This window comes from Miniopterus schreibersii, assembly GCF_964146895.1.
Source record: "Miniopterus schreibersii genome assembly, chromosome: 19".
In the NCBI taxonomy this organism is placed as follows: Eukaryota; Metazoa; Chordata; class Mammalia; order Chiroptera; family Miniopteridae; genus Miniopterus; species Miniopterus schreibersii.
The window spans coordinates 31384004-31410644 of NC_138119.1; the positions used below are offsets into that span (position 1 = coordinate 31384004).

General features: G+C 46.4%; 2 protein-coding genes across 3 annotated transcripts in view; one reads left to right on the forward strand and one right to left on the reverse strand.

Moving 5' to 3' along the window:
* TMCC2 (transmembrane and coiled-coil domain family 2) overlaps nucleotides 1–9061 on the reverse strand; it is a 32684-nt gene extending 23623 nt beyond the window's left edge. The window contains exon 1 of one of the 2 annotated variants that reach the window (XM_081120923.1): nucleotides 8605–9061. In XM_081120923.1, coding sequence (XP_080977049.1) covers nucleotides 8605–8811 — 207 coding nt within the window. In that variant the 5' untranslated portion in view covers nucleotides 8812–9061. Of the gene's footprint in view, nucleotides 1–7560; nucleotides 8010–8604 lie in introns of those variants that run through there. The other variant, XM_081120924.1, reaches the window with a different exon arrangement.
* Nucleotides 9062–24625: 15564 nt separating this feature from the next.
* The window catches only part of DSTYK (dual serine/threonine and tyrosine protein kinase), a 51819-nt gene continuing 49803 nt past the window's right edge, over nucleotides 24626–26641 (forward strand). Inside the window, exon 1 of the mRNA XM_081120508.1 lies at nucleotides 24626–25094. Within this exon, the coding sequence (XP_080976634.1) occupies nucleotides 24830–25094 (265 nt within the window). The 5' untranslated portion in view covers nucleotides 24626–24829. The remainder of the gene's footprint in view (nucleotides 25095–26641) is intronic.

Here is a 26641-nt window from a genome sequence, read left to right on the forward strand (position 1 = left end):
CATCCTGAGGCAAGACCACCTGAATCTACTCTGGGTAGAACCAAGATTGGGGGACACAATCGGCTACGGGCTAGAAAAGGCCAGATTCGCGGGCTCCAGGCATGAGCCAAGGCACCTCTCTCTTCCTCATGCCCAAGCTGATAACAGACCTCCCTCCAGCGTCCTGGATGGGGCCAGCTGGCTCTGGCATTTGTCCAGCTGCTTCTGCCAAATGGTCACATCACATATCACAAATTGTCTTTCTAGCATTCTATTCCAGGTCTCTTTCTCCTCTCTCCAGCACGCCTAACCTAGCTTCCCCAACACTGAGGCCAATCTTCTATATGCACTCAGGTAAGAAAAGTTCCTTCCAAAAGACCTCACCAGAGGTCCAGGAGCCCGGAGGCATTTCCTCTCCTGCAGCCCCAGGAAATGGGTGGAGGTGCTATGGACAGCAGCCACCACTGTCTGCCATACTGCCTTGGATCCTAAAATCCTTGGCCAATTTATTTTTAATATTACACAACAGCATTTTTCAAAGTGCTTTCCAATTTATGCTGTCGCTCCAGCCTGATGCTAGCCTACCCTCAGGAAGGACAATGTGACAGGCACAGCAGCAGTGTCTCCATTTTGCAGGTGAAAAAACTGAGGCCAGCATAGTTAAGTGGCTCATTCAAGTCACAAAGACAAACCCCCAGCTTCTGACTGACCGTCACTGGCTCACACACCGATCCCAACACTAAAGTAGATACAGTATTTACCTGTATCCCAGGACAGTATCAAAGGCAGGTTCAAAACAAAACAAATGCCCAGGCAAAGGGGAGCTTGGTCCCCTGAACTGCAGCAGTAAATCTGTCCATGTCACACGTAGGACTTGGGCAAGACGTTTCGACACTGTGGCCTTCATGTCCTACCTCCCCACCTGTTTAGCAGGTGAAGGAAAGCAGGACCTCTGGCATGGAGGTGTCTGATGAAGTCTGCGGTAGGCACAAAGCAAAGGAACAAAACAGTCAAAGGGTAACGGGGGGCAGGGTGTGCTCCAAATGCAAGGGTTTTCCTCACAAGATGCAAGGCAAGAAAGCAGGTGACATGGGCTGGGCTGCTTCTGCATGTGGGTGTCAGGGAGGAGATGGTTAAGGAGTTTTGCTATAACATGGCAAGTGTTTTGAGGGGGAAAGAAAACCAACAACTCAGCACATCCACATAACCAGCCTTAAGTTTGGGAAATGAGGAAAACCATGGTGACTAGCTTGAGGGAACTTAGCCACCAACGCAGCAGAAAGCACCACCTGCTCTGACTAACAGGCTCCAGCTACTAAATGTCACTTGCTTTTCCACACTAACTTTTGCTTTTCCCCAACTGCTAGAAGCCGTTTTTGGTAGCCAAGTGAAGCCATGTATTAGGAAAAGAGCTGAGATGTTTCAGAGTTAGAGGTGGGGCACAATCAGAGCTTTCCTGGTCCATGAGAACAAACAAGAACTGCCCCAGAACAGCCCAGAGGCTGGAAGTGAGGCAGAAAGAGAGCTTCGGGCATAGGTACCTAGACATGGGGAGATAAGTGAGGGGAGGCTGCTGTCTCCTCCCTGGAACTCTCTCTGAGGGTAGGAAGGACCCCATCTCCTCTGGGTGACATCATCCTCACCGGAAAAAAGAATGGACTCAATGGCTTCTGAAAGATCCTTCCTGAGACGCCTGTGGTCTCTGAACAGTTAGGCTGCATCTGTTCTCCTCCCTGGGTGTGGGTCCCCCAAAGAGGAAGTTTGCTCCAAAATCTGCAAACACAGCTGCATAAGGCCAAAAGAACAGGGCTTTGGGTTCAGAGTCCTTGCCACCATCTGATTAAAAACAGCCAACATGGCTTCTAATTCCTACAGGTCCCTGTATTCTTAACAACTCCTCAAAAAGCTGAAAGTATCTTAAAAAGCCACACTAACCTACAGCTAATTTATCCCACCTGGCAGCTGACTGCATGTCCCTTCCTCCCACTTGGGTTTGAAATTCCCTCTGTCTCCCCCTCAAAGGTTTGGCTGTAAGGGTTCAGTGGGGTGACTGGGTCACAGTGAGCCTTAGCAAGCCTAAGTCGCCAACGTTCCTCTATTTATAGGGTATCTATGGAAACAGGGCCAGCATTAGAGAGCTAATCGCTGTAAAAACCCACAGAGTCCTACTCTCTGGGGATACAAAATGAATTGCGGAAACCTCCAACTGCTCTTTAGAAGCTTTGGGTGGGGAGCCTGGGGTTGGAGCGGGACAGGACCTGTCACTCCAGGTCTGACACTGAGGACCACAAGGAGTGAACAGGCCTGTCTGGGGTTTCTATCAGAAACAGTGATGAACGATTTTTGGAATCATTTCTTCTCCAGCATCTTAACATTAAAAAACAGACCTCAACTCAGGGGCAAATGATTTCCCCATTCCCAATTTTATTTTAATTCCTTCTTTCTTTAGTGGCTTACAGAATTCTGCCTAGAGCCAATGCAAGTCAGGACAGTGACCTCATCCACCAGGTCATTAGGCAGAACAGACTCAACATACAGCAGCATAGAAGACTGTGATTCCAATTACCTGCATGGTGTGGCCCCTCTCTGCCTCCCCCTCCATAAAGTCCTCTTGGACCACATCAGTCTGCAGTGAGCTCAGGCCCCTGCTCTGAGCTCCAGAGAGCACATTATCTACAATGAATCGTTCACTGTCTCATGACAGGGCTTCTTGTGCTCTCACACTGTCACCCAACTTTTCACTGGCTTACGGATGGAATCCTCAGTGAGAATGTGACTGGATGGAGGACAGGACCTATGTCATCTATATCTTAGTGTCCCTATTACCTGGCAGAGACCTCAATACAAACATAGTGACTAGTACTTTAACTATGTTTATTTTCTGAGTGGGTACTATCCGAGTCTACAAAAGTATCTTCAAAAGGTGATTTCATCCTTAGACAACTACTTTTCCAAAGATTTAAAATGCTTAGTCAGGCTGCTTTTTCTTGTGTCTAACCCAGATCCCTCCTACTGCATTTTATTTATTTATTTTATTATCATTTTAAATATATCTTTATTGATTTCAGAGAGAGGAAGGGAGGGGGAGAGAGAGGGATAGAAACATCAATGATGGGAGAGTCACTGATCGGCTGCCTCCTGCACATCCCCGACTGGGGATCGAGCCCACAACCAGAAATCAAACCTCGATCTCCTGGATCCTACCTAGGTCAACGCTCAACCACTGAGCCACGCCCAGCCAGGCCTTCCTACTGCATTTTAAATCCCCGTCTCAGTCTATTGTCTTAGTAACTGACAGATCAAGCTGGCTTGGAGGCATGTGAACACAGACCCAGTAGCCCCAATGTGTTTGTTGTCTCCACATGTGGCTTAAGTGCGGCTCACGTCCCTACAGCTAGCTTTGTTTTCCAGGGTGGACATCACTCAGTTAACTTGGCTGAAATAAGGAAGCCTTTAACCATTTGGATTGGAAAGTCAAATGCTGTCTTTCTCACATAATTACAAAATATACCTGCTATCCCTCAACAGCTTTGTTCTAACTTGTTAATATGGAGAGAGGCTGAAGTGTTTGGCTTACTGCGGTGGATCCTGTCCAGTCAAGCCCTTGTTCTAAATGACTCTCCTAGTCTATGAGGATGTCAAAGGGAGATGCCATTTCTTACATGAGAGATGAAAATGGAGATGAGTTTTGAGTTGGCCTCCAAGACCATCGCTGAAAAGCCAGCTGAGCTTTTCCCCAGCCCCTGACACTCACACTATTTTTAAACTTCAACCCCAAATTCAGATCCTATCAGATGTTTCCATTCTTTGTTGAGGGAGAGATTCCTGTTACTGGGATTGGCAGTTAAGAAACAATTAGAAGGACATTCTGTAAATACTGAGCCTGCAAGACAGTTCCCACTAGCACTAGGCAGCTGGGAATTCATCTAGAACCCAGTATGTGGCAGGAGAACAGAAAGATTCTTTTGCCACATGCTTTCCCATCAGTCACCAGTTCCTCCTGAGCCCATGTACAGGGCTGCTCTAAATATTACTGAAGACAGAAGGAGTGGGAGTGGGGCAATCCCAGGCCTCAGGACCCCTGCCCCCTCACATTAAGTACAGGTGGGATAAAAACAGGTGACCTCACCATTCTTCAGCACCCTCCACTGTCCTTGACTATTTACAGGGCTGGGAAAACAACTGCCATTTCAGCCAAAAAGGATGCTGTCTCTAAGGGGTCTTGGCACTTCCCATTTCACTCCCCATTTGGAAAGCCCCAATCCTCTTGTTTGGTAATTAACATTCCAAACAATATCTTTAATATCTTGCTCTATGTCTACCTCCCCCAGGACATTTCTGATTAATCCCATGTGCTTCTGATTCCACCACATGATGCTCAAAGCAAGCACCTTTAAACTCATGTATCCTTCGATGGATGACTTTCTTGCAAGTATTTCATCCTGTTTGACTGGAAGCTCACCTGGAGGCAGAGGCAGTGCCATTTGCCAAAGAACTAATTTTCCATTTCTTTGTTCTTAGGTCTACCTCAATTCTGGCTCCTCCAGGGGTCCAGCTCCCACCTGAGGTTGCAGGAATCTTCAGATCTGAGCACATCACTTCTAAAGTAAAACCAGGAGCCTCATGGTATAGCCAGGCCACACAGAGCCACACTCTGCCATGGGAACCTCCCCTGGAGACCCAGAGCATACACTCCTTCATCCCGCCCATGTTCCTATGAATAGCTTGTCTTCCCCACTGAAAAAGTGGAGAAACTGAGACCCATTAATTTTATCAAAACCATAGGCCTTTAAAAAGAAAAGTAAAACAAATCACAGAACAGAAAAAGCAGCAGAGTTTCTTGGGAATATCAATGTTCTCTTTCTTGACTTGAGTAGTAGGAAGGTGGGGTGTCATTTTTGCGATTGTTATTTAAACCATACATATCTTTTCAGACACTTGTCATATTTCAGTTTACAACAGTGCCTTTCCCACAGAAGGCGTTCAGGACCCCTTGCCCACGATCCCTTCTCCAGTGGGCTCTCTACAGGAGAGCTGAGAGGACAAGGGCCCTTTGTGGGGGTGCAGGGCTGAAGCACCCGTGCTCACCAGGAAAGGCTGAGGATTCAGCTGTGACTTTCCCTCAGCTATGTGGCTTCTAATTGCTTTTCCTGATCTTCCTGAGCAGGCAGGACCAGTGTATTGGGGGGAATAGAAGCACATGAGCAGGAACCCAAATGAGTCTTGAGTCAAAAGCACTTCAAATAATGGAATTTGGAGCCGCCCCCTGTTTTTTCCGAGAAAAATATAAATACTGCTCAGAAATCCCTGGGGGAATTATTCGCAGGGGCTTTTGTGAGGGAAAAGAGAACCTCAGGGGAAGTCCAGGGAAAGGATTCTGGCCAGTACATCCAGACCCTTCCTTTCCGGAAAGGCTCAATTCCTCCTGCTATATCAGAAGGGGGTGGGGAGGGGAGGGGTGGGGAGGAGTGAAGAGGGGTGGGGGGGAAGGAAGGTTGGGGGATTTCCTCCCTTGCCTTCTGAACTGCAAACAGACAGAACCACACCAGGCTTAGCCACTCAGCCCAGGCCTCAACAATATCTATCACTTGCTGTATTTTTAACAAGAATGTGTGCTCCAGGTTCCTTTCTGCAGTTTTCCTGAGCTCCTCCCCATGGGAGCTGGGTTTTCTCACTGGAGAATTCCAGTGTACTTTTGGTCAACCAGCACTATCTGTGACGAACAATCCTGGCATCTCCTAGCAGGGATTCTGGGAGCAGCAAAGGACTAGATAATGATGACAATGGAATCAAGACATGAGCCTGAGCTATTCAATAAGAATCTAAGCCACAGCGGGTAGGGATGTGACTCTGAATTGTGGCGTGAGGAGTAGCTGAGAAGGCCCCCAACCTAGCTGCATAAGCCTCCTGCGGGGCAATGTTCATTTTCAGTTACAGCTTTACGATTGCTCTTTTAAGATTGCTGCTTAACTATTTTTCTTTCTTTTCACTGGCCCTCCCCACCCCTTAACCACAGATGCCCAGCCACCGGAAGCAGTGCAGAGTGAGATGCTCCACAATGCTGAAGGAAGGGAAGGGGGACCACAGCAGCCCCTGACACCTCCAGCTGCCACTAGTTTGGGCATCATTCAGATCTCTTTAGCAAAGAGTAAAATCCCCCCCCCCAATAGAAGTGCTTCAGAAAACCTTATTTTCTTGCCCCTTTCTCAAGATTATTTCCTCCAATGCACTGAATCCATCACAATGCCTAAAACTGTCACAAGAAAATAGAAGTGGGACTAAGGGGCCAAAAGTTCCTATCTCCAAAGTTTAAAATGAAAACAAAAGCAAGCCAGAACTGCTGGTCTCCCTAAGCCAAACATAGGTGTAAAGTAGGGGGTGTTAAAAAATTAAACTTGCCCCTTTCTGGTACTGCCATCAAATCTAAAACAAGTCAGCTTCGACCCAGTGCTAGAGTCAATGATGGAATTTTTCCATCGTTGGAAAACTGTGCCAGCACGGGAAAACAAGTTTGGACACACTGTAATATTTCTAGTACCTTTCCCCAGAAAAAAGGCTCAGAAAAGTTGAGTGATTTGCTTGAGATCACACAATAAAAAACTGCAATAGCTCCCAAGCTCATGTCTGGTGCTGGAGTCCCTACCCTGTAAACATGCCTGGTTCTGAAGTCCTTACCCTGTCAACATATGAGAAAGCAGACAGAGATAAACAGCGCCGCTCGTCTCCCTGTGCTCCCACCAGCAGGCAGCAGCTATGTTTTCTACTCCTTGCTGCCAACCTGGGTCCACATGGCTGTGACCCACTTCAGTGGCATGTTTGCTCGGGGGTGGAAATGGGGGGGTCCAACTCCGTTTGTTACACCTGGTCTTAATTTTGTTTCAGGGAAGTTGAGCGTTTAATACCAAGTATATGGTTGTTGCTATTTCTGCCGCAACCAGAATGAAGGTGTCATCAAAGAGAAAAAGAGAAAGAGAGATGATACAAGGTGAGGTGAACAAGCTTCTTAAAGCAGCTTTATCTACAGAGACAGACAATGCAGCCCTCACACCACAACCAGCCCACCTGGGGGGGGAGGGAAAGTGGGGGATGACTGGAGCTCACAGTTTCCACTGCTGGCCTGAACTGGAGCGTGGGGAGTTTCCGAGGCTGCCCTTGCTGGACTCGGGGTGAGGGTCCACCTGATTTAGGAATTAGAATTTGCTGGCCAAACTCATCTACATCAGCCCCAAATGAAGCTAAAGTGTGTAGCAGAAGGCTGGCCCCTCCCCACAACAGCATTAAGGGCATCCCTGTCCCTTCACCATCTCGTGTACAACAGGACCCACACCTCCGGAGCACACATGGTGGGCTCAAGGGTGACAGCTGGGCCAGGCACCAGGCTTCCTGTGCATAGCCGAGCCGGCGGAGCTCATCTTTAGGCACAACGCTAGCCCCAAACCCCTGAAAAGGGCAGCAGAACCAGAGGTCACATTTGAGTAACTACTACAATTTTTAAAAATTACACATAAGGAGCTAGCTGTCCTCCTCATCCCTCCCCAAGGAACAAAGACAGGTAACACACACAGGTAAGAGCACACTCACCTGCGCTCTGACTTCCTGACTCTGAGCCGCTCAGGCCAAACGAGGAATGTCATTGGCTTATTCTGGGGAGCTCCTTAGTGTCTGCTGCTATAGGATACAGGCTTTATTTAGCATAATGGAGTCCTTTCACTCCCCTAGTCAAGACCTTGCACCCCTCTGGAGAAAATCTCCCCGAAGTATCAATCTCCAAGGCATCTAAGTTCCTTCCTTGGGTTGACATCTCGCTCAGTCTGGAGGTGAGCTGGCTTGAGAAGCCTGAGCCTGCAGTCCCTGTGGCAGCTCCAGCAAAGGTGCATTATTTATCGTAGCTGCCGTTTTAATTAATATAGAGACATGTTCAACTGTCTCGGCAACCTCAGGCTGGAAAACAAACGACTCCCAGCTGCATGCGATCAGCTCGCTCGGATTCTAGTTCTAACTGCCGGCTCAGCATGTGTGCAACTTGAACCGAGGCCCCAAACCAGCCCAAACGCCGCTTGGCCACCTGTCAGTTCTCCACCCTGGGGGTTGGTTCCGCAAGCAGGCAGGCAGGGATCTCCAAGCACTAGCTTAACCTCTGGCTCCACCTAACGGCAAGAAATCCACACTCCCCTTTCACAGATGGACAAACTGAGCTTCATCCAGAAAGGTCCCCCAAGGGGGAAACTAATTCAGCAAAGGAAATTAACGGTTCTCTGTTTGGCTTTCCACGCTGTCATTTTTCTCCCCTGCCATCTTACAGGAAGGAAAGTGGTGCCAACTTTTTGGTTAGCATCTTGGATTTCTCCAGCCCTTTGTCTGAGAACAGCACTTCACACACAGCATTCAGTCTGCTACAGGTGAGTCACTAGAAGTCACATTGCTGGACAATGACGAACACACACAGAAGCCTGAAACAGAGCTGAAAGCCCAACGGTACCTGAAGTTCAGCCCTGGGTTCTGGCCCAGCATCCTCTCTGACCTTGGCCTGGCTTCCCCATCACTTGTACCCTGTTAAAGTCCTTCTGCGTGGGGCGGGGAAAGCTAAGCCCCCGCTGGGCTGACCAGGGGAGGGTCTGCGCTCACCTTTAAATCGGGAGGCTTGCTGCGGGGGCCGGGGTTGGGTGCCGCGGCGGCGCCCGCGTCTGAAGTTGGCCCGCCAGCGGAGTTAGCACCCACGGCCAGCCCGGGCCGGGGGTCGGCGCCCGGCAGGTGGCAGGCGGCATCTTCCAGCCCAGCCCCATCGTCCTCTCCCTGCTGGGGCTGCAGCTCGTCCGACTTGCACCTCTTCATGCTGTCCGTGGGTCGGCCCGGGGGAATTTGTCCTTCCGGCGAGCCGTCTTGGGGGAGACCGCACCCCCTCTTACACTCGGAAACGAGGCCCGGGGTCTAAATGATTCACGAGGAAAGAAGCCGACGGATGACAATTTCTTGAATTAAGAAATCAATCTTTATAAAGGAATGGGAGGAAGCGACGAGGAGGGAGAGCCTTGGGTACAGCTTGGAATAGTTCATTACGACCTGGAGAGCGACGGCGGAGCGCGGCGGAGGCTGGCCGGCGGCAGTCCTTGGGCAGTCATTGGTGCGGGAGGAGCAGGGCGGCCCCCGGCCCCCGAACTTTCCGCTTCAGGGCAGGGGCAGGGCAGGGGAGCTGGGCGGCGCGGCGCATCCCTCCGGGCTGGCCGGGCTCCGCGCCAGGCGGGGCAGGGGGCAGCCGGCCGGGCAGGTCCTCGGCGGCCGCCCTCAGCGCCGGCTGGGGCCCCCGGCCCTGCCCCCGGCCCCCGGCCCGCATGGACCGATCGCGGAGCCTGCGGCGCGCCCGGCCCCCTCGCCTCCCGCCCGCGGCCGGCTCCCCGCGGCCCGCTCCCCGCCGGCGCGCTGCCTGCTGCAAAGCCGCGACCGCAGCCGAAGCCAACGGCGAACGCAACCTACCCCGCCCGGCGCCTCCGCCCGCCTGGGGAAGGCGAGGCAAGGAAGGAGTGACAACGGCAACGGGCCAATGGGAAGCCTCGAGGGCCGAGGGGGCGTCGCGTGGCCGCGTTTTAGGGTTGGTTGCACCGTGCGAGCCCCCAGGAGAAGTCTGGAGGGCTCGGCCGCTGCGTCTTAGCATTGCGGAGACAGGCTGCGGAGCAGAGGCGGGGGCGTCGGGCCGCCGGGACCTGTCTAAGCAGGTGCTGGAGGGACCCTCCAAGGAAAGGCTCTGTCGGGATTGCCCCCATCCACTCGTTTTATTTGGAGGGGTAGGGATGCGTATCATCACCGCTTTTTTTACTTTAACTTTGCACATGTATTATATACATCCCTTCAGTGAGGAAGACCCGCATCCCCTCTAGGAAACTTGGTGTGAAACACAAACCTATAGCTACATTCAGCGCTGCAAATGCAAAGGGAGGGGGGTTTTCTGCCCCATTGCCTCTTTCCCCACTTTAGCTCTCATGAGTTAGCTTTATGCTCAGGAATGACAAAGTCATATTTGATGACAATAATGAGTGTGAGAGTTCCTTGTAAACTGTAAAGCAGCTTTTAAATAAGAAAGGATATTAATGGCAGGAGATTGGGACATACAGAAGAGAAGGAAAGGAATGCAATCTCTTCTTCCCATAAATCTCAGCCAAACTGCGCTGAGTAATCTGAAGGCAGAAGAGAGCAAATATTGGGGTAACCAAGATATGGAGCCTAGTAATAAGGCCATCTGAGTGCCTACTCAGTGTTTACTACGGACAGGATTTTTTTTGCCCATCCAGCAGCCTAGAGCAACAGTTCTCAAAGTATGGTTCTGGGACCAGCAGCATCAGCATCACCTAGAAACCTGTTAGAAACGCAAATTATTGGACACTAGGTCTATTGAAACAGAAATAATGGGTCCCGAAATCTGTTTTAACAAGCTCTCCAGGTACTTCTGAAGCAAGCTAGCATTTGAGCACCATTGGCCTAGACTGTTAGTGAAGGGGGCACTGAGTCTGTGAATCACAGGGATGATCTCTACTGTGTTTTACAGTTTAACAATCTTTTTCACACTCATCATGCCTCACTTCAGTCCTACTAGTCTGAGTTTCTTGACTCTGTTCTGTCTTCTTCCCATTCTAACCACTCATCTTAATGCACATCCTAGACAAGCCTAAGTTGTTAAGAATTTACTTTCTAAACTGGGCAGCTCCATTTTTAGAAGATGGGAACTTGGGATGGGCTGGGAATGTAGAACTCCCACATCCACTACACAGTATCAGACACAATGTAGAAACTCAAGATACAAGCCTTGGCATTTTCAATGGTGAGGGAAAGGCACAATGCCATGGCAGATCTAGACAGATTCAGTTGGGGAAGATTCCCAGGGTACAAGATGTCAGGCAGAGGAGTCTACTGTCCCCTGCCTGACTGGCCCCAGAGAAGCTCAGGGGCCCCAAAGACCCTGGGCCAGTCTTGGGTGGCACGAAGTGACCAGCAAATGGCAAACACATGTGATCACATGTTCATGACCTGGCTCTAAGCTGAAGAAAAGTTGAGGGAGATGATATGAAGCTTTAAGGAAGCAAAGACCATTATCATTTTTACTTATGCCTCATTTCTGTACTTCGTTGAAGTGGCCTTAAGTTTGATTTTTTAATTTTATTTATTGATTTGAGAGAGAGAGAAGCATCGATTTGTTATTCCATTTATATATGCATTCACTGGCTGATTCTTATATGTGTCTTGACCAGGGATCAAACCCACAACCATGAAGTATCTGAACAACACTCTAACCAACCGAGCTACCTGGCCAGGGCCTTGATTTTTATATTATACACATAGCCAAGTTTCCTATTTGTGGCCATACTTATTCATAATTTTTTTAATCTTCACCCAAGGACATTTTTTCCATTGCTTTTCCAGAGAGAGTGGAAGGGAGAGAGAGAGGGAGAGAAGCATTGATGTAAGAGAGACACATCAATTGGTTGCCTCCCACATGTGCCCTGATTAGGACCGGGGATCGAGCCTGCAACCAAGGTATGTGCCCTTGGCCAGAATTGAACCCAGGACCCCTCAATCCTCGGGCCAATGCTCTAACTACTGAGCAAAATGAGCTAGCTCTATTGATGGTCATATTTAGCAAGGTGTGATGCAGGTCAACAAAATGTCCGTAGTGTGCTTTATGAAATCAACTAATACTTTACTTTCTATTTTGAAGAGGCAGGGTAGCATAGTAATTAAGAGTTCAGACTCTGTGACCAGACTTCTTGGAGACAAATCCTGGCTCTGCTCTCCATTGAGCATGTGATTGGAGGCAAGCTCTCTAACCTCTTTATGCCAAGATTTCTCATTTGGAAGGGGGTATACTAACAATATCTACCTTAGAGGGTGCTGTAGGTAATGGGGTGGGAAAAAGTAGGTTTACAGAGTTGTCCGTACGGAAAAATACATGCAGGTTATGATTATTACAATAGCTTTATTAACTCAAAAGAATGTCGCTCACAACTGTAAGCCTACTTTTGCCCACCTCTGTGTGTAAAGCATTTAGACATTGCCTGGCACAGAGTGAGGGCTGTGCCTATAATCAGAGATGTCATCCAGTTTCAAAAGTGTTGCACATTCCACTCCAACTGCTCTATCCTTGGGAGTTCATTTAAATGTGTCTCACCCATTTCTGACTTTCACTGAGTGTCGTATTATGGAACAAATATGCTACTGCCAAGAAAATTTGAGTGGGAAGTCTGTGTAGAGAGCTGTGTGACCTGCAACTGCCAGTTTGAAGCTAACGGCAAATTTTGATTAGCCATAGTAAATTCTTGAGTCCCTAAGATAAATAGAACCTGAAAGTATTTTGATTGAAATTTTGTTTAAAGGATTGGATCATTCTGTTTTTTTAGGCTTCTTTGGGAAAACAGAGGCACATACTAAGTTTTGATGTTCAAGATAAGACAAAAATTTCTGATTTACACAGTAAGAAATTATATTTGGTATGTAGGAGTAGCATTTCCCTGCTTTGGCAACACCAGTTAATTACAAATAAATAACATGGTATAGTTAGTTTAAAGAACATTGGTCTTGGTAAGTTGTATAAATAAGAATTAAGATCAGGGCTGTGGAATCCTGTTCCTTTGTCAACAGCCAGTTCATTTAGCTTGATAAACTGGTGAGGTTGTAATTACAGAGGATAAGTTGCTGAGATCAACAGGTAAAGCGTAGAGTAGGGTGTTTGTGTCTGTGTGTGTAAAATCAATTAAGTCTGAGAAATAAAAGGCTTCTTTTTGCCAACAGCAAGAGGCTTGTAGATTATCCAAGAAAATGGTTTCTTATTCTGTAGAAATTCTTCAAAAACGTTCTTATTAAGATTATTTTATTTTTAAAAGTTTAATTTTAATCGAAAAACATTTTAAATATCAAAGGAGTAGGTAGTTTTCAGAGAGCTATTTTAAACATACCAAGCAGTCTGCTTTTCTTCGAAGGTGAAAGCATCCTTTAGAGAGACTAGATCTCATAATTTTGATCACTGTATTTGGATACCAACCTCGTTACAAATATTCCTTTGTTAATGTAATTTTCTTCCCTTTCTTTTGGAGATAGCCATCTCCCCCCAATGCTCTCCTTGAAAGAAATTGGGTCCTGTTGGATTGGGAGGAGGGAATATGCAAATCACCATCAGAGCAATTGGCTGGGTTGCTGATTACATCACCATCCCACCACCTAAATGCAGGCTTCTTATTGGCAGGCGGGACCTGGAAGGCTCTGCTTCGCCGGTGCTGTGGAGAAGCCTCTGTGTCTAAACAAATGTTATCCTGCTTTTTACTTAAAATGCACTCAGGAGCATTTCCCATATGGTTTTACATTTTCCATGTTATTTCATACACAATTAGACATGTTAAGTAGACAATTTAAATGACTGCTTACCATTCTTTCAAGTGAATCTATCATGGTTTACTTAACCACTACTCCACCTCACTCTTAGATAATTATTTCAGTTTTCGGCCTTCAGAAATAAAACTGTAATTACTGTTTTTATTCAGAAATGGTATATATTATTCCTCCATAGCATAGACTCTCTGAAACCTGTCAGTGTTTTAAACGACTGAACAAACCAAACAGATTGCCCCTCTTGTGACGGTTTCTCTCGCAGCACCCCTAGAGCTGTGTGGGATCCCCCACTCCTGGATCGGTGGTTCTCCCCTCTGTGGTACAAAAAGCTGGAAGTTTCTGTTTCTCATTTCAGGCGGGATGCGTATTCCTCCTTCTGGGTGCTGTTGCTCCTAAGCAATGGGAGAAAAGTTACAATCCTCATGGCCATGAACAGAGGAGGCTTGTGAGGCATAAACTTAAACCCTGATTATACTATTCTGTGTGAAAGCCAGGGACTGTTAAATGGCTGCTTTGTGTCCTTTCCCATCTCTATAGGGAAACCATACAAACCTCTGGACAATCTGTTACTTAAAGCTAAAAATGCTAGATAAGGAAGGAAGAAAGAGAGAGGGAGAGAGAGAAAGGAGGGAAGAAAGTCAGCTTTGCTCAGAGAGAATCAGCTGTTTCTTATTTTGCTTCTGAAGATAATTATCTATGGCAGTTCCATAAATATCTGTGTGGCACTTTTAGACATAACAAGAGCAAGCCAGCTACCATTTACAGGGAACGACAGGTGTTGAGCGTTTTGCTAGGAGCCTCGTGACCTCTCTCTCACTAACTCCGCACAACAACTCTGCAAAGGCAAGTGCTGCTCCCACACTGCAAACTAGGAAACAGGCTCGGAGAGATCACAGCACTTTCAAAGGCCTGAGATCCGCACCGTCCTCCGCCTGACTCGAACCCTAAGAGCCTGTAGTTCACCTTTTCACGACTGTAATTCTGAGCCACTCCTGTGGTAAAGAACTTACCAGTGAGTATTAGTCTACAGTTAAATATACCTACATTCATTCAGATATACTTATGAAACACATATCATGTTCAAAAGCTTTACAAGTTGCCTGTGGAAGGTAGAGAGAAAAAAAAAAAATCATTGGTCCCTGCCTTTGGATTTAAAAAGGTCCAGTTGGGGAAATAAGACCCAAATGAAACATAAAACAGCAGCACAAGATTGAAAGAGTAATGTCTGTGGACACTCGGAGGGGGAGAGGATTAACTACCAGAGTCCAGAGGAGAGAGAGATCTCTGTGATGGGTTAAGATGACTCCAAGGAAGAAGCGTTTACACACATTCATCTATATCTTTAGTGCTAAAAGGATAATATGTTGCTTTAGGATGATTCAGAAGCCTTCACATAGGTAAGAATTATACAGATCATCTTGAATATGTACTCATTCAGTCCTTGGATCTCTTTCATTTAACATCTGCATGTTACAGAGTTTTTATGGCTAATACATTAGTGATGGGAAAAACACTTTTTCTTTCTCTCTGAAACCACAGGGCAGTGTTCTCAAAGTATGGTCCATGTGTAATCGGAGAATTGTACAGGTGGAATTTCTCCGTTGCTAGTGGAAGTGGGGCTCTTACGATATCTTGAGAAAAAGAATTTCCTAAGACTCGCCCAGGAGAAGGAGTGATTTTTATTTGTGTAGAGTTATATCCCTTGGTTGGTAAAGTCTCAGTTCCCTTAACCCAGTCCTGGAAGATGTGCAGCTGGGGCTTCAGCAGAGCTACAAGCAAAGCCAGTGTCCAAAGTTTCCGTTCCATGGCGGAGTTGAGTCCCGAACAGCATCGGGCTAATTTTAGTCCATCAGTCCATTGTGTGTGGGGTCCACATGGCTGTGGACCATGTGGGAGAATGCAGGGGAGCGCGCCCCCTGCAACAGGAGAGCCAGGAGTGCAAGAGGACCAAGAGAGGGAACTCTCTTTGTTCAGGGAGTTCTGTACTTCAGATTTCGCTCCCTTGCAGTGGCCGTGCCTATTCTGGCCAGTGACCTGCTCCCAGGTGTGACTGACAGGTCATCACCTTCTCTGCGTCACCTAGACTTTACTGGGCATGTGTCTGTTCTTCCTTTGTCCAGTCCCTTCCCTCAGGATCTGTGGGAAACAGACCTGGAGAGTGTTAAGTTGCAGCTTCCTGGCACAAATGGCATGCCTATATTATCTGGCCTTCCCTTCGCTCCTTCCCTCATAATTAATTAATAACTGAGTTAATTATAACAGTATCACATGGACTACCAACAACAAAAATCACTTTGGAATTTAAGTATACATGCAGATTCCATACATTCAGATTCCCAGGCCCCACTCCAGACTGACAGAAACAGAATTGCTGGAGATGGAACCTGAAAATCTGCACTTAAAACAAGTATCCTAGGTGATTTTTAAAATTTTTAATTTTTTTTTATTTTTAGAGAGAGAGGAAGGGAAAGAGAAACATATATTTGTTGTTCCATTTATTTCTGCATTCATTGATTGATTCTTGTATGTGCCCTGACTGGAGATCGAACCCACAACCTTGCCATATCGGGACAATGCTCTAACCAACTGAGCTATCCGGCCAGGGCCCTAGGCAATTCTTATACACATTGAAGTTTGAGAGACACTGATGTAGCAGAAGACTTGATTAATCACATATATTGATAGATTTGTAAGCTAATATCTCTTATTGAGCACTTACTGTATGCCTAGCACACACTCACATTTAGCCTGTAAAACAAACTTAGTAGGTAAGTATTGTAACCTCCATTTTACAGTTGAAGAAACTGAGGCTCAAAGAGAATACTTGCCTGAACTCACCCGGTTAGGAGCTAGCGAAACCAGTTCTGCTTGCCGTCAACGTCTATATTTTTCCCACAATGCCTCCCACACTGTTGCCTAGGGATCGAGTGCCTGTTATGTGCCATATAATTTCAATCTAAATCTTTCAATACCCTCAAATGGTACTCTTGCCATGTAAGGTAACTAAGATTCATAGATATTAATGCATAATCTCAAAATTACCTTCCACCAGTTAGAACAGAGCTTTTTTTTTCTAGTATGGTTTTTCTTCACTTTTACTTCCTTCTGAGTTTTTATTTTATTTTTTTAAACATATTTTTGTTGATTTCAGAGAGAGGAAGGGAGAGGGAGAGAGAGAGAGAAACATGAGTGATGAGAGAGAGTCCTTGCCGTCTCTTGCACGCCCCACACTGGGGATCGAGCCCACAACCCGGGCATGTGCCCTGACTAGGAATCGAACCTTGATCTCCTGGATCCTAGGTCGATGCTCAATCCCTGAGCCACACCGGCTGGGCCCTCCTGAGTTTTTAATACCTTTTTCAGCTCTAGCTGCCAGGGCTTCCTATCCTTGGTATAATTCATCCCGACACTTCTGCACCTAGTTTGGAATGGCAAATCATGAGCGGAAGTCCAGGTTTCCTTTCTGACAGCTGCCACAGGTTTTCTGAGCAGGAACCAGAGCCACAGTCTGAATCAAGAGGGAAATGTCAGTTGCTTGAAAAACCTGCTGCCGCCCGGCCAGGCGTGGCTCAGCGGTTGAGCATCAACCTAGGATCCAGGAGATCGGGGTTCGATTCCCGGTCAGGGCACATGCCCGGGTTGCGGGCTAGGCAGCCGATCAATGACTCTCTCATCATTGATGTTTCTATCTCTCTCTCTCCCCCTCCTTTCCTCTCTCTGAGATCAATAAAGAGATGTTTAAAAAAAGAAAAAGAAAAAGAAAAACCTGCTGCCGATCTTGTGACTACAAAGAAAAAGACAACTTAATCAAGGGAGCCTCTTCTGGGAAGGGGGATCACACTATCCCACGTGAGATCTCACTCTGAAGTATGCATACTTATAAATCATTTTCAGAGCGTCTCATGTAGCCCGAGGCATCCCCAGGCAGCTCGAGAGACAAAGGGCTGTTTTCATTGGTGAATCCACCCAAGCTTGCCTTGTACCTCTCACAGGGTGCTGGTGAAGGGAGTTAGTACTCGCTTTCAAGATGCAATGATAGTACAATTCAGCAATGTATAGCTCAGCCATATAAATGTCTGTGCTCTTTTCACCAAGCAATACCCTCCAGGGCATTATCCTGGGAAATAATTCAAAAGCAAGCAAGCAATGGCACAACAACAACAAATGCTTATTACAGTGAAAACCCTGAAACCACCTTAGTGCCCGAGAATAGGGAGTGGATGAGAAATGATGATATAACAATACGATGGAATGTTACGTTGCTATTAATCGAGATACATGTGAGTATATAGAAACACAAAATCCCGGAGGTGGGGAGTGGGGAGGGGGAGAGATGAACCAAAGAACTTATCTGCATATATGCATAACCCATGGACACAGATGAGAGTGTGGAGAAGGCCTGCGGGGCGGGGTGGGGACGGGTGCTAGGTGGAGGGGACCAATGGGGGGAGAAAGGGGGACATCTATAATACTTTCAACAATAAAGATAAATTTAAAAAAGAAAAAAGAAGAAGAAAGAAACATAAAAAGCCTTCTTGAAGTAATGCAAAATGAAAACATTAGAATGCAAAATTTGCGTTGAGCTAGAATAAGGGCTTTGGAGTCCGATGAACCTGTGTTATTAGCTATATGGACTTAGACAAATCACTTAACCTGCATCTCAATTTCCTTGTCTATAAAATAGGAGTAAAAATATCTATCCTTCCAGGGTGGTTGTAAGAATTAAAGAGGATATAAACTCTATGGATCAAATTTGTATAAACCATAATGGGAAGAGAGTGCTATCGAAAATATTATTTGAAATGAATTTATTTTTATGATGTTTTAAATTTAATACTACGTCCCCCCCCCCTTTATTCCTCCACACCTTTAAAACATTTCGTACTCCCTACGCAAGAGATGTATGCGTATGTCTTCTGGAAACGAGCCTAAATGGATCACTAATGCTCTTTTAAGAGGGGTCCTAGATCAGTGCTTCTGAAATCAGCTGCGGGAAAATTCTAGAAGCCCAAACACTGGCATGTAGGAAGGCGGCTCCGCTGGGTTCCAGGGCCTGCTTTCCAAGCACTTAGAGGTGTGTGTGAAGCTTGTTAGGGAGAGCTCCCTCTCTCCTCTACAGTTCAGGCATGGGGAATGCTCTCATGACCAGGATGTCTTCCATCCGCCTTTGCTTCAGAATCTAACCCTCAGCTCCATTAAACCACCTCCTTTCAGAGAAAGGGGGGAGGCCAGAGGACGACATGAAAGAAATATTTTCTTTCAGCTGAAATATATTGAGCACACTCTCTGTTTCAGGCATCCTGTTTGACACATATGGATAGATACATACTAAGCCAGTTGGAATATGTTCAGGCTTCAGAATCTTCCAGAACACTTCTACCAAGATAATGTTGACAAAGAAAAGGGTATTGCCAGGTTTTCATCTGCCCATCTTCCTCTATCCAGGATCAGCCCAAGGATAAGAAATCCAACCTGTTGCTATGTTTATGGGTGGGTAAGGGCATTGACCAAAAGTGAATTCCACTAAAGTGTCAGGCAACATAGAATCAAAACCACTTCAACTTGGAAAAGCAATATTATCTTGCTGATGAGAAATTAACTGTGGCAAGACTATGTTCAGGACTTCTGGAAAGCTTTGGGTCAGTTAATCTAAAAAATTTCTAGCCCTGACTAGGTAGCTCAGTTGGTTAGAGCATCATCCCAATACACGCACTGAAGTCATGGGTTTGATCCTGGTCAGGGCACATACAAGAATCAACCAATGATTGCATAAATAAGTGGAACAACAATTCGATGTTTCTCTCTCCCTTTCTCTCTCTCTCTCAAATCAATAAAAAAGAAAAATTTCTAGAAACTTTGTTCCTCTACTTGGTAGTAAAACAAGATTTTCTCTATTTGGGTTTGCATCAAATTCCTTTTAATTGTTTTTCCTCTCCATGCTGTGCACCCTAACAGGCAGGGATGCCACTGATGAAATATTCAGCATCGGAATGACACTTGATGTATAATTAAATAGAATGCACTTAGTTCAGTTTTATAGACCTTTAATCTCCAGGGAAAAAAACATTTATTAAGCATTCCTATGTGCCAGGCAGAGTACTAACTGCTTTATATCATTCAATCTGTACAACCCCCTGAGTTAGGTATTAGTAGCTTCACTATACAGATGAAGTAACTGAGGCTCCAAAAAGCTAAGTTATTTGCTTAAGATCACAAAGTAAGTAGCAGCACAACCAACCCCAGAACTCCGGTCAGATTGTCTCTCTTGCTTTTCCCTACATTTTTATGAAATTTAATTTCCTAAGCACTTTCATTGACTATGGCTCATCCTAACAACAGACTGATGTTGAACACAATCACTGGATTCTCCCTTTTAACAGAAGTCACAGAGCCAGGATCAGAACCTAGGATTATAGCAATCACTATCATCTCACAGTTACCTTTCATTGAGTGCCTTCTGTGTGCTAGGCTCTGTGTTGAGCATTTAAAAACATACTTTCCCCCTCACCTAATCTTTACAAGAACCTCATGAGATGGGGACTATTATCATATCATTTGATGGGTGAGAAAGAAACCAAGACTCAGGGGGGCCAACAATTTGTCCCAGATGATAAAGTAGCAAGTCAGGACTAGAACTCAGGTTTGTCATATTGATAACATAATTGATAAAAGCAGCAGCTATTGATTGAGTGCTTATCATGTGTCAGAGACTGCTTTTTAAAAACTTTGACATAATTTGAGATTTACAATTGGCATTGTTCTTTTAGTGCTCACAGTAACCCTATGGAGAAGGTCCTAAGACTTAGAGAAAGTAAGTAATGTCGACAAGGGCATACAGACGGGAAGGGATAGAGTTAGGATTTGAATGCAGGTCTCTTTGACTCCAAGACTTATTTTTTTAAAGCTGAGGCTTTGCTGACTCCTGTTCTGTCCGTAAACCCATGCTTCCCAGACCAGCAGCACTGGCATCAACTGGGAGCTTGTTATGTGGGATCCAAGTCCTGCCACAGACCTACTGAATCAGAAGTGTGTTTTAACAAGATGCCTACACAATTCTTGGGCGCATTAAAGTTTGAGAAGCACTGAATTGCAACACCGTCAGCAATATACCGAATAAATACAGAAGAGAGCAAGATGGTCTAGAACAGGGATTCTCAACTGATTTTCCCCCTTGGAAATCAGTTTTGAGCTAGAAGAAGGTATGTTCTGCTGCTAAACTTGATAATGGTGATCTTTTCCCAATTCATAGAAAAAATATAGTTAACAAATTGTATCACCTCTTTTTCTCCCCCACAATTTTTTCTCTTCTTTGGAGCCAACTTTGACTTGCCTGTTAGTGATAACTTTAGAAGATAGTTATTTTGAATAGTAGTAAAATACCTATGGAAAAATCAGAAGTGTTTAATTGTATTTTTTTTTCTTTAATTTGTGGGTTTCTTAATTCTTGGATTTGTGGTTGTGATTTTATGTTTCATAATGGAGAATAGGCATACTTTCTATTAGTAAACTTGTCTCTGATTCACATGGCAGAATTCAATGTTAATGTATTTTGTTGTTCCACAAAAAAACACCTGATTCCCACCTACATGGACATGAGGACCAAGTCTTCAGAATCTCTCTAGAAATCATCTAACGAAGAGGAACTTGTCAAAGAAAAGTCAAGTTAGAAAGACTAACATATTTCTCCCCGATCCCTCTTCCTCCGATGAGGACAACATTAATATATACAAATGTAACCTACTGATTCTTTCTGGGTAGTAGAAACATCCATGGTCTTTATTTTCTCCCCTGTGCTTTCCTGAATATTAAAAAATGCTACAGTGAGCATTCATTCATTCAACAGATATCTGATGAACACCTACTAAGTGACAGGCACTGTTCAGGCACTGGAGATACAGCAGTGAGCAAGCCGGACAAAAATCTCTTGTTCTGGTGTCAGGATCTTTGGGCTTTTTCTCTTGGGCTGGTCAGATACCTTGAAGAAGACACTCAAACATCTGGCAGCCAGAGATCTAGGAACGCGGTAGAGGAAGAGGGCTGAGAATCTTAGCATCTAATATCCGCAAATTCAACTTAATCTCCTTGTTTATAAAGAGACCTCCTGTTTAAGCCTCTCTGGGGAATGAAGACTACAGTCTTCTTTTGGGAGGAGTGGGGACAGTTAAAGAAGAAAGAGGTGACCTGGAGATCTAATTGATCTTAAACAACTTGCAAAATCCTTGTTTCAATCCCTGCCCAGGGTACAATCTGCACATGGCAGCCCTGCTGGCCTATATGCCCACAGTAGGCAGCGGGGTACCTACTGCTGAGACTCGAGGGATTCTGCAGTATTCACCAGGTTAGGTCCCAGCCTTTCCTTTCTTTTAAGTTTTCACAGGCAGAAAGAAGACACATGGGCTCTCCGGTTTCTCCCACTTTGGGTTTGAGGGTCCAGGTTTCCCCAGGATGGTAACTTAGCTAATACTTGTCCATTTGCTTTTCAGCTTCTATTTTTTGTGTTGTTTTTGTGTTAGTACTGGCTCCTCTCATCGTTGTGGGGTGATGCTTTTAAAACTCCAGTTACTGTCATTTTAGTGGTGTTCTAGGAGAGCAAAAGTAGATCATCTTCATTAACTGCTTAACTGCCATCACTTTCTGGAAACACTTTCCTATACTAACTAAATCTTCTCTTGCTATCATTCAAACCCTTATTCTGACCTATCTGTCCATAGAATAACTAAGGACAGCTTAGGATAGCTGCACAAAATATGTATTTTCACTTGTAGGTGACTGTGGTTTAGAAAGCATTCATTGTCTTTCACATCCGTTAAGATTTTAAAAAACACAAAACAAATGACCACTTTCCTCAGCAGATCAAAACTGGGGACGAGCCCTGGCCAGTGTGGCTCAGTTGGTTGGAGTGCCATCCGGTACACTAAAAGGTGCTGGGCTCGATTCCCGCTGAGGGCACATACCCGGCTGCAGGTTTGATCCCCAGTTGGGGCGAGTACGGGAGGCGACCAAGTGATGTTTCTCTCTCACATCGATGTTTCTATCTCTCTCTTCCTTCCTCTCTCTAAGATCAATCTTAACAAATGGGGCTGAGACATGCTCATACTCATACATATTAAGAATTATGTATGTAGGTTAGTTACTGCAGCATTGTTTGTAACACTAAAAGACTACAAAATACCTAATGGTCCATCAGTAGAGGACTTGTTAAATAAACATCCCAATCCACATGGTAGTATGTTGTACAGTTAAAAAGAATAATCTTTCTCTCTGCCTCTCTTCCTCTCTCTGAAATCATTTTTTTTTTTTTTTTTTAAAGAAGGGGGCAGATCTTTATGTTCTGGTGTGGAAGAGTCTATAAGGGCAGAATAGAATCAGTATAGTAGTCTATCACTTGTGTTTAAAAATACATATCTATATATATCTATATCTGTAACAGTAGTTACCCCCTGCAAGGGAACTAAGTGACTGGGAGGCAGGAAGTAGAAGGGAGACTTAGTTTTTCCTATGTACCATTTGCACCATTTGAATTTCATATCACAATCTTATTTATTTAAAAAATAAATATAGCCTGGCCAGCGTGGCTCAGCAGTTGAGCATCAACCTAGGATCCATGAGATCACGGTTCAATTCCAGGTCAGGGCACATGCCCGGGTTGCAGGCTCGATCCCCTGCGCGGGGCATGCAAGAGGCGGCTGATCAATGACTCTCTCATCACTGATGTTTCTCTCTTTCCCTCTCCCTTCCTCTCTCTGAAATCAATTAAAATAAATAAATAAATATAAAGTCCTAATGAATAGTCTTTAAAAGGATGAGCTTCATGACCCTTACCTGACACAGTGCCCCCTGATTACTTCCGCCTATCCAAATTTTCCTCTGCCTTCAATAGATATTAATTTCCTGTCCCTTTTCTGGACAATTCCAGCCCAAGTACTCTCTAGAAATTGCTGTGTGTGGCAAGCCATCGTACATTGCTTTGTTACAGTGCTGCTGCTTCATTTTTAAGAATAGTATCAACCATCTTGTATTAAACTTTCCATTTTGTATTTTCCTTTTTGTCTCACTGAGCCTTTTATGGGTTGCGTGGGGGTCTTGCAAAGATGAGGAGTGGCCAGCGAAGAAAATGTGAGCATGTAAAAGAGAGTACATGAAAGGAGCTTGAGGCTTCCTCTTTACCCAGACCCTTCAAAGGCATTTACCAAATAGACATTCATGTGAAACAGAGACCACTTTTTATAATTTGCTGAAAAGGTAAAGCCTTCACATTTCACATCGAACTAATCCAATTATCATAACATTACTTAGCTGAGAGCACTTGCACTGAAGGGATGAGATGCTGGGAGACCGAAGCAAAGATCTTAAAGCAAGACTCAAAATTTTAGAGCCCAAAGGGTTTAAAGATCAACTAGTCGAAACCCTTACTTCATAGGTCCCAAGGCAAGGCACTGGGGGAGTTTGGACTCAAACTCAAGTCTCCTCCTAAGCTCAGTTGAGTAACTACGCTGTTCAGGCTGTCAGAGAAGTCTGGCTTGCGTGAAATACGGGGTCTTTCCACATCCAGAAAGACAGCAGGGCTCTGTGCCTGGAGAAGAGGGGAGAGAAGGCAGGAGGAGAAAAAGAAATGGTTGTCAAGTTTTGTTTCCTCTGTAATTGTGTCCAGGGCTCCTAGAGAGCCTGTGTGAATAAGTGTTCTATTTTAGCAGAAGCCAAGTTAAGAGAATTAGAACCTGCTTGGAAGGCTACAAACCTCAACTTCCCCTTAACCAGCTCTCTACCTCAAGAAACTAAATGAACTTCAGTTTAAAGCTCTTTTAAACACCCTTTCACACACACCCCTTTTCCACACCTGGAGAAGGGAAGTCAGAAAAGGAGGGCGAAATACAAACACGAGGGATTTCCCTACGTCCGGGGTAGTTTTAGCCAGTTGCCTAGTATCTTCCGTACCTAGAAATTCAGAGCCATTAGGGTAGCCACGGAGATATTACTGGCCTCTGTCTTCTTTCCTTTTCTTTGCGTTTAAAATCTTTCGCTCTGATTTCTGCAAGGCACCCCCTTCTGCGGGCGTCCGGGTTCTGCAGCTCCTCTCTGCTCAGAGACACTTTTGCAGGCTCAGAGACACTTTTGCAGTGAGTAAGACGTTTATAAGCGAGGAGAGCACGTAAGCACAGGATCGGGTGAGGTTTGTACCAAAAGGAGATGAGTCCCATTCACAATCTCCGGGTTTGGACTACAAGTCCCAGGAGACACCGCAGCTACGGCGCGTTCCAATGATCCTTCCCTCACGCTCCTGGATGGTGGAGATAAAGGTTCCGTTCGCGGCGCACTGCAGTATGGCCTGTTTTTAACCGGGGTGACGGAGTCGGGAGCCCGGCCGATTGCAGGCGGGGGCGTTAGGAGGCAGATTCCTCCTCCCTCAAGCACTGGGGGGCGGGGAGGAGGGAAGCCTGCCAGCGGGCTGGGGACGCAGTCCCGAAGCCAGCGGGCCGAGGAGATGGAGGGCGACGGGGTCCCGTGGGGGGACGAGCCGGTGTCGGGTCCCGGCCCGGGAGGCGGCGGGATGACCCGGGACTTGTGCCGCAGCTTCGGCCGCTACCGCCGCTACCTGGGCCGGCTGCGGCAGAACCTGCGAGAAACCCAGAAGTTCTTCCGCGACCTCCAGGGCTCGCACAGCCACAGTTGTCCCTCCTCCCCCACGGGCGGCGGCGGGGCCCAGCGCGCCCCTGCCGGCGACGTCGCCGAGACCGGGTGGACGGCGGGTAAGGAGGGCAGCGGCCAGGGAGACAGGGCCGGAGAGGCCGGCCGGGCGGCCGGCCGGGCGGGCGGGGGACCGCGCCCCTGCCCTGCAAAACAACCCGGGGAGAGGTGGACGGGAGACGGGCCGCGGGGCCGGCCGAGCGCGAGATGCCCCGCGAGGGCATCGCTCCCGGGGCCCTGGGGCAGGGGCGCCCGCAGGCGGGAGCCCGGGGAGCGGGACCTGGGGGACCGGGTTTGCGCGGGCGGGAGCGCGCGGGCCGGGTGTTCGGGGAGGGCGGGGATTAGCCCGAGGAGGGGGGAAAGTTGCTCCGCGTTGGGGCTGAGCTGTGGTGGATCCGAGTCCCAGGGGAGGGCAGGAGGCGGGAGGCAGGGTGCCGGCAGGGGGCAGGGGGCCCCAGGAGGCCGTGGAGGCCGGGCAGCTGTAGGTGTAGTGGCTCGAGCGTGTGCGTTAGGCGTGTTTGTTATGTGTGTGAAATGCTCTTACACCGACGGTGAGGCAGCTCTGGAGGAAGGAGCGCACTCGCCGCGGCCCTGGGGTCGCTGAAGGAAATGGGAGCTGGTGGGTGGCCGCGAGCTGTCGGAGCTGTTGCTCGTGCTTATGGTGAAGTCAGAGAGGGAAGGGAGTGTTTTGGGTCCTGAGACTCGTTGACGTGATTCCCTCTGGGATGTGTGAGAGGCCCTATAGCACTTAAAACCGTGCACGGTCTTTGATGTTTCCTAGTTTCTTGCTTCCTCTTAAACTGCTCGTTCTTGGCGGAGAACTGGAGGGTTTGGTTTGTTAATTACGGCGTCTAATTAGGCAACAGCCTAAGTTGGAAGGGATCCCATAAAGGCAGATACCTTGGGGACAACGTAGCAAAGAATTCAGTGGGTTTAATGTAGTGATTCTCAAGTAGGTATTAACATCAAATTAAATTAAAATATGTCTCAGGCTCTTTTCTACAGATTGAGTCGGTCGAGTGGGTGGGTGCTAAGAATCTGAACATAAAAACGCCTCTGGGGATTCTGATTCAAGTGAGTGGTCTGCGAACACACTTTAAGAGACACACTTAGAGGCTGATAGCAGATTTGAACATGAGGCTCAGAATGAAACAAATTGTTCAACTTAACCACGCTTTGCGTATTGGGCCCTGTATTTCCAAAGGTGCATGTTTAGTACCCTAAATTTGCCTGAGACTCCAGAAATGGTGATCAAAGTAAGAGAGTAGGATTCTGATATGGTCCTAAATGGTGCTGTACTATTTAGTTAGCCTAGATGTAAATAAAAAAGCTTTTATTTTACCTCACGGGGTAAATGGGAGGAGGAGGATGACCGTTGCTGGGGAAGGAGAGAATCTCCCCCTCCTTTAGCTCTACTGCTGGACTCATAATAAAATAATAAAATTGATACAAGATTAACAGGAGAAAAAACAATTTAATAGGTGCACATAGGAGAATGATAAGATGATCAGATCATAAAATGAGGCTCAAAGAAATTATCCAATCGGGCGCCTTTTTTTTTTTTTTTAATCCTTACCTGAGGATATGTATTATTGATTTTAAGAGAGAG